General features: G+C 41.1%; 1 protein-coding gene across 2 annotated transcripts in view; it reads right to left on the bottom strand.

The window, feature by feature from the left end:
- The window catches only part of dennd1b (DENN/MADD domain containing 1B), a 109,904-nt gene that overhangs the window by 81,344 nt on the left and 8,749 nt on the right, over positions 1 to 19,811 (bottom strand). For both annotated transcript variants that reach the window (XM_020655533.3, XM_020655541.3), the window contains exon 3: positions 5,226 to 5,269. In XM_020655533.3, coding sequence (XP_020511189.1) covers positions 5,226 to 5,269 — 44 coding nt within the window. The remainder of the gene's footprint in view (positions 1 to 5,225; positions 5,270 to 19,811) is intronic.

The raw sequence follows: 19,811 nt of genomic DNA, 5'->3' as shown, positions 1-19,811 counted from the left end.
GGATTTTGGGCTGCTACCACCCAGGATGATGAAAACATGTGGTTTATGATTACATTTGTAATTTGCAGCAACTGTGTCTTTAGAGGGAAATATGATATAAGATGTTTGGCAACAGAGACGTTGATGAACCAACAGGGAGCAACTAATACAACAGGTCAGACAGGACTGATATTGCTAAAACTGGAAAGAAACAAAATAACATGGGGAACCATGAGGTGACTAATAACAGTAAAGTTATCTCTGTGTGCATGTCTGTGCAGGTAAGTGTTTGAAATGCAAGTACCGGTAAGCTGTGTGATGAAGCTAAACTGCAAGGACTGAAAAAAAAAGATGAGGGGAACATGTTAATTATTAAAAAGCTCAAATAGAAAATGAACATATTGTGGAGTTATGGTTAATACAGTCCCATTTCATCCATTTCCTTGGATCAGCGATAAACACTAGAAATGTGGAATAATTAGCAGCAGTATGGATCTTCAGGAAGAAGTTTTCGCTTTTATGCAAAGTTTTACAAAAGACCTTAAACTAATAAATATCAGTGCAAACTTCCTGTCAAAAAAAAAGGAGGTAAGTACGTTGCCATGGCCGGTAACAACTGGCAGCCAGTTATTAAAACCCATCTTACCTACACACTGAGAGGGACAGAGCAAAACTCTAAACCATCAAAAAACGTCTTTGAAATGACATCACAATTGAATTTCAAGTACCACTTTGTGCAGTGTTGCACAGTCTAACTATTTGTAGAATTTAATGAGTCTAGACTTTTTGTGCACAAAAAATAATGACAAGCAGAAATTCCAAACCTGTTCTTTTTGAGATTTGTGAAAAAAAACCCTGCTAACCCTTGTGACTAACAGCTAAAATAGTTAAGACACATGTGCTTTAACCTCAAACAATGACCGTTTTAAAATCTTTTAATTATTTTGGTTCTTAACTCAGTCAGTACGGTAAGTACACAGTGGACATTATGTAAATCTGATTTATCATCAGGAGGATGAAGAAGATTTAAACGAGGCATGCACTTACAAAAATATAAATCCAATTTTTCTTCCTGCAATTGAAACTTGTGAGTGTGTGGGCGTGGCCGGAAAAAGGGTCTTTAAGAACATGAAGCAGGAACGTACAAATATATAAAACACTTTCTTCTTACTGTAATGATGATAGCACTTTAAAAAGGACAGGTAAGAGAACATAAAGCTTGCTTACATGAAAAAAGTTATCCTGTGAACAGCGTGTTTGTAGGGGAATAGGTACAAATGCACCGAGTGTTTTCGACCACACTGGAAATCAAGTTTTTCCATTTCTATCTCATCTTCTTTGACTTATATACATTTTTTGGGCCAATGAGGAAAAACTCTGATATGTGTTGTTACTTTTACAATTTTAAGAAGCTATAGTGCCAAACATGTACAAAGGACAAAGCACCTATCCTAAAACTTTCACTTACTTGCAATTTGAAAGACAAACATGATACTAAGTTTGGTTGAGTTTAACCATCAGGTTAGAGTGAGACCTAATCTACAGAAACCTTTGGTATGTTCCTTGAGGATCCAACAAAAATGAGTCATGATTTCCGCTAGACTTGAACACGTATTGAAGTCCAATTCCATGGTGTGTTAACAGCTGTGAGAGCTACATGCATGAAAATGACATCATGAGGCTAATGGGAACTAAGTAAACAAGCAGAAAGATAAATACAGGTATATTAGATTATCAGAGATTTTCATACGTCTAAAATGTTTGTGTTGGAGCATTCCAACTTTAAATAAGTAATAGCAGTATAGCAACATTCAGAAGGGTGTTTTTGTGTGAGTGACATTTTTAAATGCTGCTGAGTTTTCTCACAGTCTCTGTAACATTACAAATCAGCGTCTGTTTATGGAACTTGCCGAGTGTTTATCATATCAACGTCTGTTCTCTACAGAGAAGTAGACCTTCTATACACCAGACTGTGGTTAGCTAAAACTGGCAAAACCATTTTCTGTGTTTGCGTGTTTGTGTGTGTGTGTGTGTGTGTGTGTGTGTGTGTGTGTGTGTGTGTGTGTTCAGTCTGCTGTTTTTTCCACAACTTTGGGATGAGATCTGAGAGGAAACGGACAGATTTCCATCTGTCTGCTTCATTTGCAAAAAAAAAAAAAAAAAGCCCTTCTTGCGATTCAAATATATGCTTTAGCCACCTCTCTCTTGCCCTCCCTCTCTCTCTCTCTCTCCCTCTTCCTCACTCACATCTCTCCCTCTCTATCCGAGTGGCATCTGTGGATGACCAGGGCATCAAGAGTCTCTGGGGCTGAGGGAAGAAACAGGGGAGCAGGAGGGAAAAAGAGAGGAGAGAAAGAATGAGAGAGAAAGAGGGAGCGAGCGCCTCTCACTTCACATATCCCCAGCACCACCCTGGCGTGCCAGCCAGCCTGCAGTCTGTTCTCCTTTGAGCTTTCTATTCTACCACAGCACAGGAAAAAAAAAAAATCAATTCATATTTCCATAATCCACACTCCTGTCCGTCTGCATGTCTTTGCCCACCCCCCTGCTCCTCCTCCCATCCTTCTCTTTCTCCCTCTCTTTCTGCCTTCCTCTCTCTTCCCCTCTCCCCTGGGGTAGACTAACCCCTCCACCCCGATCCTACGGCCTACAAATGTCATTACGCTGAGCAACAATAACGGCCTAAACAAAAGGGGGCCTTGCTCTGAGCCCTGAGCCCCTCCGCGGAGACTGTTGGCTGCTGCTGCCATATGCTGGCCAGCTCGGGCCACAGATAGAGACTGAGACTGTGGCTACAGAGGACTCCAGCCTGCAGCCCTACAAAGGAGGAAAGGAGCCCTAATCCTGGTAATGAGGCCCGTGAATACAGCCTTTATGTATACGGGGGAAAGGGCCAATCCCTCTGTACACAGCACACTAACTAGCCATCTTAAGGGCCATCTTATCCACACAAACGATCTGGTTGACAACAGAATGAAAGAAAAGTAAGGTTGTGTGGGGGGGGGGGGGGGGGGGGGGGGGGCTACTGAGAGAGACATGTTGGAGGAGAAGGATGAGACAGGCCCATGTCAACACATACACTGTTTACACTATTTTCTTCTCTCTTGGATTTAGCTGCTCTTTTTTTTCTCCTTTTTCTATCACTTCCTCATCCTGCGCCTACCTCTGTAAGTGTGTAATTTCTCACTCACACACTCGTTCCCTCACTCCCTCTACCTCTTACTCTGATAGCACGCTCTGGTTCTTGTGGGGCAGGCAGACATCGCCTGAAGCATCTTTCTACAAGCCCGTTTATTCCTCAAAGTGGATCAGAGAGGCAGGAAAGCTGTTTAAACTCACTGGCTCGGTTGCTGTGCAGGGAGATAGTTAGCCTACGCACATATTGTTGTCTTTTTCTCATTTTTTTTTTCCCAAGTTGACAATTTTTCCCTCCCCTCAGTCCACAGATGGGCGGCTGCAGTCATCTGTCCGGTGATTTGCTCCAGGACTTGTTTTTTTGCTGTTACTGCTTCAGGAACTAGGACAATATGTTGCATGCCTTGTTTTATTATGGTTTAGAAATGTGCAAAAACTGATAATGGCTGAAATCTCATCTTCTACCTACAGAGTGATGTGCACAACATAGATTGACGCCACATTATTTGATCAAGTTGGATCTGGAGTGTTGTTCTTTGAAGGTGAAGCCAGAGAGAAATGATAAAGGCGCCCTGCTGCGGTGCTGTATTTTTCCAAGGGTAAAGAGCAAAGCTTTTCATGAAAGGGATATTAAATCTATTTAAATTACTCCAACGATTTTGTTTGTTCATGTATGTGCACGCTGTCCCCCCTGAGACAGCTGAGGAGATTTGGCTTGAAGAAAATTTGGGTCTCTGACAACTTGGGTCGTATTTTGTAGTTGGGGCCATCATTTATCTCGGCAACAATAAACCAATAAGGTAATTTTTTGATCACTGAGAAGGAGTCAGATGTGTGAAATAATAACTATTAATTAAGCATTTACACATCACACTGACAAATGAGAAAAAAACATATTTTGAAGAGAAAACTTGGTATTCACTCACTTTCTATTACCTGATACTAGTGTTTATACTTCATCTCAGGGTATAAACTAACCTGGTATAAAAACAATGAAATACACTTTTTATAACCCAATCTGTGTGGAATGGGTTTAGAATACTTTATTTCATTTTACAGGGGGAAAGGGATTTGATTTCTTCCAACGAACTGAAGTGGCAGCCCATCATGACAGAAAAAATCAAAAGAGTAGCAGACAACCTGAGTTACCTAAATAATAAAGCTCTATCATTTACTGGCTGATAGCAGGGACGTCTTTTTTTTTTTTTATGAAACTATTTTTTGTCATTTAATGCCTATTTTGTATAGGACAGTGGATAGAGTAGAAAACTGGAGTGAGGGAGTGTGGGGATTGACATGCGGCAAACTGCCAAGGGTCAGAGCCAAACCCGGCCTGCTGGCTTCAAGGACTATAGCCACTGTATAAATGGCGCGTTATATGACCGCTAGGATATACAGCATCACAAGTTGTTTGGTAAAGTCAGTATTTAGATGTGACGCGAATTTGAAAAATTCAGTCTGTGCATCTTTTGAGAAATAAAGATAAATTGTAAAACACTACCCAAACGTGAAGTTGTAAACATATTCTACAAGTTATAGAGCTCCTGGAAAAAATAATCCCATAATGCTATGAATGTAAAACATTAAGAAGCAGACAAAATGGCACACTGAGGAAAGTGAGCAAGAGATAAACAGAGAGAGAGAGAGAGAGAGAGCGAGAGAGAGGGAAACAGAGGTGTGCATTCCTGTCACGGTTGCATGATAATTACTTATTCGTCGGTTATTGAAGACCTGCTCACTGCTTTTCATTATAAGCAACAGACGTACAATGAGACAGAAAGAGACAGAGGAGGATGAGGGAGATAGAGAGAGAGGGAGAGGGAGAGAGAGAGAGAGAGAGAGAGAGAGAGAGAGAGAGAGAGGAGGAGGGTAAGCACTGATGAGGAGGAGAGTGGTGGTGGAGGTTGTTGGTGGTGGTGGTGATAGGTGTTGGGGAAGGTTACCACAGGATGGCAGGGTGCGAGAGGGCATTAGGCAAGGAAGGGAGATGGGAGAGGTAGAGGAGGAGGAAGGTGGTAGAGGTTGTCTGTTACAGTGAACGAGAGAGAGCGAGATAGATTTAGAGAGAGGGAGAGGGAGAGAGAGAATGAAAAAGCAGAGTGTGTTCCAACCTGGTCTGTGTGGTCCTGGGGGAAGCTCCACAGCACGGTTGGATCTAGAGGTAATTGACAGACAGCATTAATCAGCGGGTGAGAAACACACCGTCTTCGCTAGCTGCCTCAGAACACATACATATTAATGAGAGGGGTGGGGGCAAGGGTGGCTGCTGCAAGTCTGTGCGCGCACACACACACTTATATACTTACTTATACACACACACACACACACACACACACACAGGGAAGTGCACAGTGAAAGACAAGAGAGAGAAAGAGTGTCTAGGCTGTATGTGCTGTAAATATGCTAATCTATATTCTCAGTGTAGATATGATAGCTTATATTACACACCAAATCATGCCCATTTAAGAAAGTCATACCAACACACACTCTGGTTCGTTTGCTTAATTATTCCTACATAGATACGAGCCTGGATGTTTGCTGGAGAGATGTAACATCTAAGCGTAATGGTTTATCATTATAACAACAGGGGTTAACTATATTATATATTTTCAGTATAACATTATCTTTAATAACATCAGCATTATTGCTGAGAGACTACAAAAAGATGAATGTATTTATCATTTGACAGAAGAGTAACCATATGTAATATTCACAATTATCATCTAGGTTGGTTATTTAATGTATATACAGAATATAAGCAGGGCTCCATTGCATTAAAAGTGTAATGGGTAATAATCATTTTTAATGGAATACTAAGGCTTTAGGTAGCTGATCAGACTTAAAAGGAAATCTTTTTGTTAGCTCTAATGGGCTTTTTTCCATTATTTCATACACTTTGAAGACAACATACTAATTCATTAATCAAGAAAGAACAAATACACCAACATTTATATAATCATTACTTTTAATCCTGCAAAATCTACAATGGTATTTTTTGTTTTGTAAATAGTCTGCATCAGCATATATTTGAAATGATTTGGTGCTTCATAAAAACAATAACGAAATCAAGTATGACATAAAGCACAGAGTCCAAACAAGGCAAAATAAGCATTTCATTCGCTTTAGTATGCCTCTACTTGAACTGCTCTCTTTGTGTCACATGTTTAAATTTCTCTTCAATCTAAATCTAAACACTAGCTCTGCTTTTCACAGGCATATTGCATGTTTTTGAGCAGCCACTGAGCCTAAGCCTGAACACAGGGGTCTCTGGTAAACACGGTTTCCACGGCTCCAAGGTCACCGGGTGACCTCGGCTGGAAGAGCGATGTTTTGAAGAGACGAGGGCTCAAATGCCAGGTTCACTGTCATGGACATTCAAAAGACCTGCATACTTGTGAACACACCCCCCCCCCCCCCAAGTATGGAAGCAGCAATCATTTTAAAAGACACACACTTCAGTCAGAAAACTTCAACAGGTATAAACTATAAGGTTGATTCAGACCCTTAATTAAATGATACATGCCATTTAAACAAGTTTTGGATTTGGATAAGATTCCTTCCTTTGCATATGCCCAAAAGATCCATATAGACATGTGTGAAACCTGAGGAGGTGATCTCTACTTTAGAGGATATGCAATTACACACAAAGTGTGGAGTAGCTTCATGGCTATCACACCATGAGGCCTGACAGAGAGAGAAGGATACAATGGACAAATGGATGACAGGACGCAGCAGAATCCATCATGCCTTACATAATCCTGTTGGGTAATTTCATGGGCCCCATCTTGAAAAGAGTGGCACAGAAAAAAAGGCAGAAGAGTTTTAAGCCCCCCCCCTTCCCTCCTCTCTTTTCTTTCCCCAACCCTATGATCTGCCACAGTTAGGGCTATTTTATGCCGATTTTCCTGGGTGAGAGGATGGGAACTGCTGCATGAGTGTAGTACAGGGCAGAGGAAATGTGACGGGAGTTACAGAAGAGAAGAGGGGAGGGGGTCAAGAGTTTGTAACATTAGGAAGCACAGCCTACTTTACATAATGAATGAACAAGTGTATCGGGGTATGAAAACGGCAGGTCCCGACTTTGCCTGTGTTCAGGTTCATGTCTAAACCAGTGGTCTCTATATTGACAGTGCAGTGGGACTGATTTTAAGATTATTAAGTAGTGATGGAGGCTGCAACACATCTTGTTAAAGGACCAGTCTTTAACTTGTCATAGAGACAACACTGTGGGATTCCATCAATTGCCTGGGTAAGCCATGTCAGCGAGTCGTTATGCACAATACCAGGGCTGTGGATCTGGATCATCTATAGGGAATGCATGCATGTGATTTATCTGTTATGGCAAGTCAAAGGATCTGCTGTGAAAAGGGTCAATAAAATCAACACACATTCAACACACACTAATAGTTAAATTCATGCATTTAGCTTTATCTCTTCTACTGACACAATACAGACCTTTATAATTCTCTCACTGTGATTAAAAAGCTTAATGTTTTGGATGTTAGGGTAGCTGTTCAAATCAAGTATTTAATAACTAACCCATTGCATAAGACTAGGGGTGGGAAAAAATATCGATACGGCAATTTATTGTCATCCTGACTCCTGTGATACAGTTATCGAGCTGCTGGTGCCAAATATGGATATTGTGATTTAAAAATATATGGAGATCTAAACAGATTTCCCACGACAATTTGACTTGCTGAGTTACTACTTCATGACTCCTCTTGGTGGTGCTTATGACATGAATAAGGGCAACATGAATGCGAGTTAATTGGCCAAAGAGGAAGTTGACAGCGGGATAAAAGAGGAGGACAGTGGGATAAAGTCGGACAGCAGTATAGGAACACAAGAGATGAAGCGTGACAAGAGGTGCAACTGACACCAAATTTCAGTGAATAAATGCATTAATCCTGCACTTTACCTTTTAAGTGGCATTTCAAATACTTCGGTTCATCGGGTATCTTGGTGTATAATTACATGACTGTCTCTGAATCTGAATCATGATATTATCCTGATCGTGGGCCACATATCGTGCATTACCCTGTGGTATCCATCCCTACATGAGAAGTATAATAAAGGCTGAGAAATAGAGGGACATTTAGAACAATGCTAACAAGATAAGCTGATAAACTTAGTGTACAAAAAAAAGTCAAATAACAGAACAAATCCTATATCAATTATTCCTATAGCTGTTAGTCAAAATGTTCCTAATGCTGCCAAACTATGTCTCGTGACTCTTTACATGAAATCAATTTGACTGTTGGATGGACTAAATAATAGAATAAGCTGTCATGTAACCGAATGGACTTCAAATCTAACATTTTATATGTGTGATAAAGTCAGTATGAAGTGGCAGGGAGGGAGAAAGGGGTAGAATAAAAGAAAGCCTGAGAAGAGAGAGAGCACAGGAGGCAGAAAACAGTGAGCTATAACAACACATATAAACACTTTTTTTCGTACCGCCGAGGACATACAAGAATTTTAGAGCACTACCAAACACCTTCCTTTATCATTCATATCTCCTCTTTCCTCTGCTTTCTGTGTGCACTTTCCTTTCCATTTCTACAGGCTCTTGTTCTGTCTGTTCTGCTCCACCTCCACATTTCTCTGCCAATCACTTTGCCTCTTGCTTCTCCATTCCTTCGTTTTTTCTTCAACAGTCTCAGATTTTTTCCGCCTGTTTCTGCCTCATTTCCAGTCCTTCTCCTCTTAGTCTCTCTGTTTCCCATGCTTGCCTCATTTTTTCTTTCTTCCTCAACCTCATTTTCTTGATCCCACCCTGCCCCTGCAGCTCTCTGTCCTCTTCACTTCTGCCTCGCCCCCTTCTCTCTCTCTCTCTCAGTTTTTCTCACCCTCTTGCGTTCGTACACCCCTCCCTCAGACGTGCTGGGCGTGTGGTGGACGCAAGAGGGGGCCTGAAGGGGGTTAAGGCTGAAAGTTGAAGGTTACGGAGGTGAAGAGGACCCCTGCTGCTCCGCCGGGGGACACAAATGTCACCATGACAGATCCTGCACCGGTTAATCCCTCCTCCCCTTCTTCAAAAACACAGACACACACACAGACGCATGCATACACACACACACACACACACAGATACTAGAGCATGACATTAAACAAAAAATAAATAATACATTTCTGAGTACTGCAATACAAATTCCAGCTGTCAAATTTGCAAACAAAAGGCTCTTTACTTTTCAGCACATAACTACATTTTAGGTGTTTTAGGTGTAAATGACATGCTAAATATGTCCTAAATTTAAATGTAGTTCAAATGTTTCATTTCTTAATCTGCATTCAGAGACAGCCATGAGTCCAATACTTTATCTGTGGACTTGGACTTTTTGGAACCTTGCACTTAAAAAACACAGGCTAGGGATTTAACAAGTGCATTGTTTAAATGTTTTGGCTCACTTACAGGGTCATAAAACACATTCTGCATGCAGCAGACTATGTAAGCCGTCACTAACAATAAAATGTGACAAAGTCAGAGACAGAGGACACCAGCAATGACACAAGTGAGCATGCATGAGCACAAACACATGCATGCACACCCATTCACACACTTAAGGAACTGCATCCACTATGGGTGAAATGCAGCGCCTTTATTGGCAGTAAGGTAACAGTTATCTAACTTTATATCTATATTTTAGTTTACTAAGTATCCACTTCCTGCTTCTTTTTTTTTTTTAGACCTGCCTACTCTACCTGCTACCCCTGTTTAGATGTTTTCATACCATATTTTATTTCCCTAAATAAAAGACCTGAGTATCCACTGACACAGAGTAAAGTAGATTTTTTTTTAAATAACAGTATTGGTATAAGCAAGTATAAGCCCAGGGTTATAATTAGAAAGAATAATTACCGAAGGTGAGGTTAAGCAACATGGTCTGTAATGTCAGTCAAAACACGCTTTTTCACAATTAAACTGGGTACCCAGTATCGGCCGATAATTTGGTAAAATGGTATCAGAACATCTCTACCACAGAGTAGCCCCCTTATACCAGTTTCATTTTTTTTTTTTTTTTAAATGTCTCATTGGTGTGAAAAACTGATTGCAACATCTTGCGAGTTTGACCATCCTTAAACACTCACTGCTAACACTGCACTGTCGCTTGTTATTGTCACATGATACTGCTATCGATGCAATCTGTCTTACCTGTCAAATGATGCTCTGCGTGCTTCCTGCATACAGCACTTGCCAGACAACAACCTCATCACGGCACACATGACTCAAATTGTGTTTATTCTATTTCCCATATTTCACTACAATTTCCAACAGCTGTCACTAACAGCTTAAAAACAGTCGATTTTTATGTGATGCCAGTGACATGGGGAAATCAACTTATAGCATATTCTTCCTGATGGAGTGTAAACAGATCTAATGGGTGAGAATTGAATTGAAATCACCTATCCAGAGTTAGATTCCTCCATTCTCACCTTGGGAAATAGAGGTGAGCAAAATGTGATGACAAGTGACCACTGGGCGTGAATGTGTCCTTTACAAGGACATGCATGTTTACAGATAGATACTAAGCTCAGGAGTGAATATTTACAGTATGGTAGCATGTCCATTGATCTCAGAGGGCTTCAAGCGTGGCTGACCTCCAACAGTCACGATGGGGGCAACATGCAGGAAGCCCCTGAGCCGTGACACAGATACTGGGAAGAGACAGGGGGTGGTGTTGGTGGTGGTGGAAATCAATGTTTTGGCTATTCCTGAGACGCCTGTCTTTAAAAGACGGAGGCAAAGAGTGAGCGTGGAGAAAGGGGGGTTAATAGGTGAAGGGTGCTGGGAACTAAGAGCGGGGCAACAGGGAGAGAGTGGGAGGAGGAAGGCGGAGGTGGGGGGAGAAATGGATGGATTGTTGCAGAGTGGGAGGTAGACCGCTGCCTCTCTCAACTGACACCACTTCCTTCCTACCTCACTCAGGTGGATCATTAAACTTGATGGGATTAAACAGAATAAATTAGCAAGATATATGTGTGCCGAAAACATGAGAGAAATAAGCCTACCCCTTCATCTCGTACTTCTTCTATTCTCTGCATAAATCTATGTCTGCTGGCACTTCCAAGTAGGCTAAAAAATGAGAGATGCTGGCATCTTCTTCTTGGCATAAATCTTGGCTTCTTGGGATTTCCAAGTAGGCTAAAAAAGAAGCTGTTGGCAGAGGATGTCATTCCTAATGCTGCCCTAATGCTGCTGGCTGGAAGAAAAAAGTTGGCACATAACACCAGTGTGTCAAAAAACCCCACACTGCCCAGCACTACACAGCAACTTATTCAACTCTTAGTCATTTTGTCACTGAACTAAAAAAGTAAAATCCAACTTACTTGCCTACTTTGAATGACATAAAGCATAATAAAAATAGCCGCAATGCAAACCAGAGGAAGAAGCATATGATACACATGGAATATACCCACAGTGCAGAGACCTATGTTAGTGTTTCTATAGGATCACCTTCACAGCTCAATAACAGGCCTGAATGCAAGAATCTGGCTATAAAACAGACAGAGAGATTCCAGTAAAACACCAAAAGACCTAACCCTAAATCCAGGGTGAATACACATTTAGATGAAAGCCTCTTGTTTATAATTCTCTATACAATGTGAATCAAACACAGACTTAGAGCCCTCATGGCCATCCAATGTTCTAAAGGCATAAAAAATGCACTTTTTTCACCTTATTCCATGAATGTGTGTTGTGAGTGAATAGGGGGCCTGTTTTTTAAGAGAGGCCAAATCCCATATGGTGAACAGCAGCTCCTCTGGTGAGAGGAGATGCCGTGAAAGCCACCGGCAGCCCCTCTCCTCCATCCGTGCTCCGGAGATGAAGGGATGTAGCGCCTGCCTCTCCTTGTTCCTCCTTTCTCTCGCTCCCTTTGCCTCCTCTACTCCCTCTTTCGTGGCCAGGGGTTAAACTGCTGCACTCTAACCTCGTTGGCAGTGATTTCATTCACTCCGCTTCTCTTGCTCGCTCTCTCATCTCTGAGAAAGATTTATTTCACAGTATGTAGTGGATTAGGCCCCCTCGCATGCCCTCGGACAAAAGCATTGTTTTAGCACTAGCCTACTCGCTGTAACGGGAGGAAGCTGCCGCTACTAAGCGTCCACAATACGGCCATTGTGGACGCGGGGCTGGAAGGACCCTGCCTTGGAGGCCGTCTAGACTTTGAGCCTGGGCCGATTGGAGAAACAGAGGGAGAAAATCCCATCAGGCAGTGGAGTGAAAGTTAACTAAGGTAACCTGCTGTGAACCTGATGAAGATGTCAAGCCAACATATGGCAAAAAATGTCTATTGTCAGGACAAGAAGCTTTCTTTCCTCGGAGGGAGGGTCTGCAGGAGGAGGAGACCAAAGAAGGCTAGGGGGGTTGCACAACCTAAAGGAAGGAATAACTGCAGTGGTCATCGTTTTACTTCTGGATCAGTAGCCTTATTCTGGCCGGGAGGAGGCCCAACCCCTACACTCACAATTAAAGGAGTAAGCAGATTAACTGGTGTCTTTCAAAAGGCCAGCAGAAAGAAAAACACACTCACAGACGTTTAGAACTTTTTTTTTTCCCCCTTTTGCCATTCCAGTCTTAGGTTGCACACTGCAAATGGCATTACATTTCATGCTGATTTAGTGAGCAGAGGTTTTCAGAAAGAGAAACTTCTTAAATGATGATATGGTCCTTAAGTTTACTCGTACTGATTGGTCACACTGTGTTGTTAAACGGCGACCTGGGGACTAAAATAGAAGCCTGTGTGTAGTCCTCATAGGAGGAGGTGGATTTGATTAGAACAGCTCTGTGTTTGATATCACACTGCTTTTTTTTGAAGTAATATGTGTCAAAAAATACTGACAAGCAACACTCTAAAGGGTATATCATTTCTTATAAAAGGCATAAGCAAATATGCCATCTTTAGTTTGAATTAGGTCTAGAAATAGGTCTAAATTGTTTAAAGCAGAGACACATTTTAATTCCAATGCTTGGAAATATGAATAAAAGAAAAAGAAAACAACCTTTAAAAAGGTAGAGCCTGATTTACCAGCCAGAAAAATAAATCAACTGGCAGGCTTCACATGTGAGAGATGCTGGCCTCAGGGATTTCTGAGCCATTTTTACAGCTTCATCTGAAAAAGATAAACAACAGCCTCAGCCACTGGAAGAAGAAGAAAGAAAGAACTGCTCGGAGATGATGTGACCCTATTAATGCCACATTAGTTGTTCCATCTTCCCAGAAAAATGCTTCAGCGGGATGAGCAGAGAGAGAGGGAGGTGGAGAAAGAGAGAAGTGAAAGCGATACTGTCTCCAGGCTAGTTGGGATGCAACCCAATTTCACAGCTTCACGAATGAGTGGCACAGCATATGGATGCAACCTTTGTGACAGCCTCTGTGTATCACCACATATCAGCGTTGATATTCCCAGTCAGATTCCATACTGGTCCAACATTATGTCAAACAGCAGCTCCGCATGACTGCATCTTCAACACAACACAACACAACACACAGGCAGCCTGTTTGTTGGAGGGGGGAGCTGTTAGCCACCTAAGCTAAGAAAAACAAACCAGCATCTCCCGAGACAGACTACTCTCCAACTTTTCCTTCACTCACTGTATGATGTTCGCTTGCCTCAGAATAATAAAATCAAGTGCGTGCTTTAATGCAGAAATATGCTGCTAAAATCTGAGGTATAACCTGAAATATGAAATCAGAGATATGACCCAGATATGTGTTTCCAAATAGACAGGGAAGCAGCGGATAGAGTGCAGTGTTTTGGCAGCAACAGAACAAGTTAATGGTGCTGATTTCATCTCTGGTTGTTGGCTGGTTGGCTTGAAAACTAATATTCTTCACATCATCACATACTTCTCTCCATATGGTCTAACCATCTGCCTCGATCAAAAACAACATCTATATAAGCACAGAGACTAGATAACTCCTTTATTAAGCTAATAAGGATCAAAAAGACCTGTACAAAGAATGAAGCGTACTTGACTTTAACAAAATGCTGTTGAAATTATGTAGTTAACTACTACAAGTCCTAGAAGTATGAGGTATGGTTATACTCAACATAAGTCGGAATATAACAATATATAAAACTGGTAAGGTCAAGAAAATATTCAGTTTGGGAAAACCAAATTAGGTTTTAATCTGAAAAGCTATGCCTCAGTTCAAGTTTTTAGTGACAAAACACAGAGGAGAGAGAGACGTTCTGTTTGATGAAAATACCTACCTAGACAACAGTTTGCAAGGTTGGGGTTAATCAAAGTATACACAGCCAAGTATAAATGGAATTTTCTTTTGATTAGCCATGTTAACGGTTTATTTGTTTGAATAAATGGAAAAATGTCAAACATTTTGTGCATTAACATTTCCATTCCCACACTGAAGAGGCTTTGCTGGCAAGCAGGAATCCATGTGTTGTTTGTTTGGGTCTCATGTGACAGAAGTGGTAGGCGGATAAGTCTATTGAAATTTACATCACGGATGTTCATAAACTTAGAAAGTTTGGGTGATCAGGTCATTGTCACTCAGTTACACATGCTTAGGGGAAAGTTCCTTTTTCTAGTCTTTGAAGAGGTGGTTGCAGCTTTGGAGAAAACACTGTGTAGCACAGCAGCTCCTTGAGGTGTGGAGAGGATCGATCTCAGTTAATGTCATATGGCACAGCACCCAGAGGCAGCCGCGTGGTGCTGATGACAGTGTAAAGCCTTGCCTTTGGCGGCTACAAGCTCGGTGCTGCAGAGCTGTGATTTGAAGTTTACGTGCAAAGGGCTGACAGACAGACAGCCCTCAGTCAGGCAGTCAGACAGTCAGTCAGCCTACAATCTTTCCACAGGGATGACAATACATCTGTATCTCTTAAAAGCATACAATACCTAATACAAAACGCACTCAGAGGGGTCTCTCTGCTCTGCAGACCTGAAGGATGAAACACTGTCAGGAAAAAAACTGGGCAAAAACTATCAGAAATCCCAAGTTTATATGGCTTCAGGAGAGAATGGAAACAATGCAAAGTTATGGAGAACAATAACTTCTAAAGCGGTTATCTGGGTTTGCAGCCCAAATTCAATTCAATTTTACATCAATTATCATCATTATCTGATCTCTTGGAGTCAGGAATGTAATCATTGTACAACTGGTTGAAGTTTTCAACAACATATCTCTATTCTCAAAAGCTGGCTGGTTCATTTGGATGCTTCTTGATCTTTGCTGCAACCTCGGATTTAAGCTAACACAGCAAACAAACTGTGCATGCAGCTCACCTTTGACCATGTCAATAATCACACAGTCTGTAAAGAAGAATAGTGCAGAGTTGTCTAAGACATGTCAGCAGAATTAAACCTGCTTTCCCACACCAAACCTTTGATTAATGTTGGTTAATAAACTCACATTTTACCCTCATAGATCCATTCATTTTCAGACTGTTGTCACAACTTGGAATTCCTTGTCATCCACATTCACACATGAACCAAATCTACGTTCTAGTCCCATGGAGATTACTGATTAACCTGTTAATTGGTTGAGATTGACTCTTGGTGTAAATCAGTGTACTTCTAGTGATGAAAGATACAACCGAAAACTCAAAATACTTGGTCTTTTTCGATTACATATTAATTAATATTCAAATGTGGGAAAACAGTTGCACAGAGTGCACATTGTAAATCCCTTGAGCCAATTTCTTGATTTTAAACAACCAAAAACTTTAAAGAAATTAATCACTAATTATTTTAAAATATAGGTGAAGCACCAATTTTCATCTGAAAGGCTAAAGATGCTTGATCGTAAAATGAATCAATCTACCTCAGTTGATAATCCAATAAATATACTGACAAAAAAACATCTCTACACTTGACTGAAATCATTCAGTAATATCTTCCTTGAAATGAAGTTCACTAGAAATGGTTTGCATCTAAGATTAAGAGGAACCAATTTCAGGACTGAAAAGCTTGTTGACACATACATCTACTAAAAAGGTTAAAAATAACCTGCAGTAATTTCTTTACTCTTCACAGTATCACATGTTTATGTTTCAATACCAAAGACAAGGGTCTATGGGTGGAGGGAGGTTGTCATATTTTGTGCGGATTATAAAGCACCCTTTGGCTATTTTGTGATTCATGATCTTGAACTACATTAATAAAATTCACTTGATTTGAAAGCCAAGTAGCACTAGACCAATGATAGCCTGGTCCTGGGGCATTGGTTTAACAACACCTACCTCTATGTCTACTTTTTCTTCTGACCAAGAACAGGGTTAAATTCTTCCTTGTTTTGTCAGTCTGAAATGGAATATTTAATCTTTATACATCTCCAGACCTTAATAAAGCCAGTGACATCAGAAAATATTCAAGATAAGGAAATACACTAAACAACAGTGGTCAACAGCAAGGCCAAGAAGAAAGTGTGTGGAAGGAGGAGAGAGAGAGAGCATAAATGTGTGAGTGTGTGTATGTGTCTATATGAAAACAAAGGCCTTGTGGATGAATTACATGATTTGCAGTGATAAATGGTCCCAGACATTCACAGAGTCATCTAGATTGACCTATATTTTCTGTCTTGAAAAATAGGCCAGAACCCAAATTAAGGGCCAGTGGGGCTACTACATGCATGTGAACGCCATCATCTTTGCAGTAATTGTGTGGTGCTAGGAAACATAGGAGCAGCCCTGGGTTGAGAGACATAGCCTCGGGGCATAGCTGTTGACATGTAAATAGTGAGGATAGAAGCTGAAATGACAGCACAGACAGTAGGCTTGTACCACTAGTTTGCTTGGCTTGGGTTTGGCCATGGCCATAACATTTAGGTCTAAAGGACAACAGTCTAGATGTCAGGATACCAGTACTCATATCATGTCAATAAGTAGGTTGATTTCCTTAATTGCCGGGGAAAACACATTTCTGTCTTTTCATCCTTCATCTTTTAGATTATTATACGTCAGTGTACATGGCAGCAGCCCTGTCAAGTCATCTCCTGACCAGAATACAAACTGGGACTTAAGCCTTTGTAGCACTCTCTGCATCTTACTGCTTCTTTAGTTCATCTTAGAGTCTGGATGGAAAACAGTGGAGATCCTTAAGAATCCCCTGTAACATCATTGTAGATCTTTTTACTTACAATACAAATGTAATATAATAAAAAATATATATCAATGTTGATTGGTGTTGAAATCAATCATTTCTATTATGCATCGCGATGTGGATGTGGACGATTCCGCATTGATGCCGGGACAGCTATTGTTTTTGTGCAGTGTATGGGTGAATTTGCTCAACCCACCGGCCACGGTGACAGGTTAACAACAGTAATGTAGGCTGTGACAGAAAATAACATAAATTGAATAGCAGGACTACATCTTGGTCTGCTGTGACTTTCAAGCAGAGCCAGTCGGTCCCACATGTGCACTGACCGCAGGGCTCCGCCTCCTACTCGTGTCAGAGCGTGTGTCAGTGTTAACAATGATAGGCCAACAATGTGCTGGAGTGGCTTAGTTTGGTGTCGCTTTAGCCGAGTGCAGCACAGATTAGCATCACCATTGCAGTTGGTCTACGTGCTGAGGTGTGTTTAATCTGATGCCTTGCAAGTTTTAAGTCCAAGATGATTCAAAGAAGCGGGCGTTGGCTGTGACTCGTGGTCAAAGGAGTGGCTGTAACTCCCTTCAGCTAAGTGTAGCTCCACTGAAGCTTAGTTAATAGGATGATATACACATACTATTTCCAACAAGTACTTCACAATATAAGTTTTTTGGTTTCTTATTCGTTATACTGTTTTAAAGGTCAAACATTCATATTAGGAAACGGGGGTTTTCAGGTGAAGCAACTTAACTCGACTCAGTCATCTGAAATACAAATGCAGGAGAGAAACGAAACTGATGTCCTGAAAAGTGAACAGACAGTGAGTTAAAAATATATTTCTCTGGTCTAATAAACTGGACACACAGTGACTTATAAGAAATCTGAGTTGAGTATCAAACAGGCTTGTTGGGGGGGGGGGGTTGAACATGGGATTATGCACAATCATAAAAATAACAACTGCACTATATAGCATATAAACTCATATACTTTTAAAACAATATATTGATTTTCTTGCCTCTCAGTCCAGGTTTAGCTGCAGCAGCAATTAAGCCTTTATAATTAATCATTTTGGTAAAAACATACATGATAACATTGATTTCTAAAGTTTGACCTTGTTTGGACCTCTTTACTTTATTTATTTTGTTGTTTACAATTTGAAATGAAATGGCTGTAATAATGTTTCTGTGTGTTTGGAATCTCTCATCAGAAAAGCTTCACGAGCTTTATGGTAATCATTCACTTTGCACACAACAAGAGAAGAGGGCATGCAAAGTGTTCTGTTAAAATCCTGTTAAAATCCTGTCATCGCAAAACCTGCCCTACACGACAGTCCGAAAAGTCAACATATTCTTGAACACAGCATTTTATGAAATCCCATTTAGCAGACTAGAACAGATTAACATCACTAAAGCTACATTAAAGCAGGAGCTGCACTAATCCTGTTCATTTGTGGGCTAAACTAGGCCACATTGGTATTACATGCACAAGAACCAGCCAATCATTGTTCATTGACTCACAATAATTGGTTGTGTGGGTTTGTGGGGGGGTGGGGGGGTGTATATGTGCATATTTGGTTGTACATGCTTGTGCCATCTGCTGTGCTGAACATATACTGTATACGTCTATTGTCATTTTTTGACATGATGCATGTAAGAAAAGCTTAATTTCAAGATGGAACTGGCAGTTTTTGGAAGCTAAATACAGCTGGACATTATCTTAGCCTTTGCTTCAAGATTTTTATTTTTAAACTCGTAAAATTCCCACAGCTGTCTGCGGCATAACTTAAGCGTGGTCACAAGGGAATACATTTGTCTGCCATCACACAAGATGCATAGCTCATTGCACAAAAAAGAAAGGAAAAAAAAAAGCCACTGACAACAATGCTGTGAGGCTGCAAGTGGGGGTGATGGGATGAAACTCTTCTGCATTCATCAAATTCATCTCATTTTAAATCATTGATCGGGTCCCTACTTTTCCCCACTTTTTTCGCCGTGGAAAGGGGAAGTCTAAAAATAGCCTGTGAGCGTCAGTGCCTAGAAGTCTTTCCATGTTCTCCCAGTCTGGCAGCATTAGTGAATTCAGATGAGCCTCCTGCAGCTCTCACAGCCTCTGTGTCTCTTTCTCGTGAACAGTCACACAGCCGCGCACATGCATATACACAACCATATATGCACACTATACAGCTAAACATGTACCTGCTATCACACATACACAAATGACAGTTTGCCCCTGGAGTATCACTACAGCACCAGTGAGTGGGAACGCTCTGCCAGCTACCTCCACAGTATCTCACCTTTCAGTTTATACACTTCTGCCATCAGCATATCCACCACTCCCTTCATCTGCTCTCCACCATCTCCCTCTCTTTCTACCTCCCCCATCATGTTGCATTTTACCCTACGTCTACATGCTTTGGCCAATAATACCCCATGTTATGAAGAAAAAGTCCACACACAGCTGTCATGTTTGTGGCAGTGGATGTATATTTGTGTGTTTGTAAGATAGGTCACAGAGCACCACCTAACATGTCCCGCTGACCTGTTCCCTCTCTCAAATCTTCTCGTAGGTCCCATCTGTAGCTGTCGCATCTAGTGATAATCAGAAATGGAAGCGAGAAGGATCGCACCTTGCTTGTGAC

The sequence above is a fragment of the Labrus bergylta genome, chromosome 6 (assembly GCF_963930695.1).
Source record: "Labrus bergylta chromosome 6, fLabBer1.1, whole genome shotgun sequence".
Lineage (NCBI taxonomy): Eukaryota > Metazoa > Chordata > Actinopteri > Labriformes > Labridae > Labrus > Labrus bergylta.
Note: the sequence above shows the minus strand (reverse complement) of the source record. Positions and strands in the feature narration are given on the sequence as shown.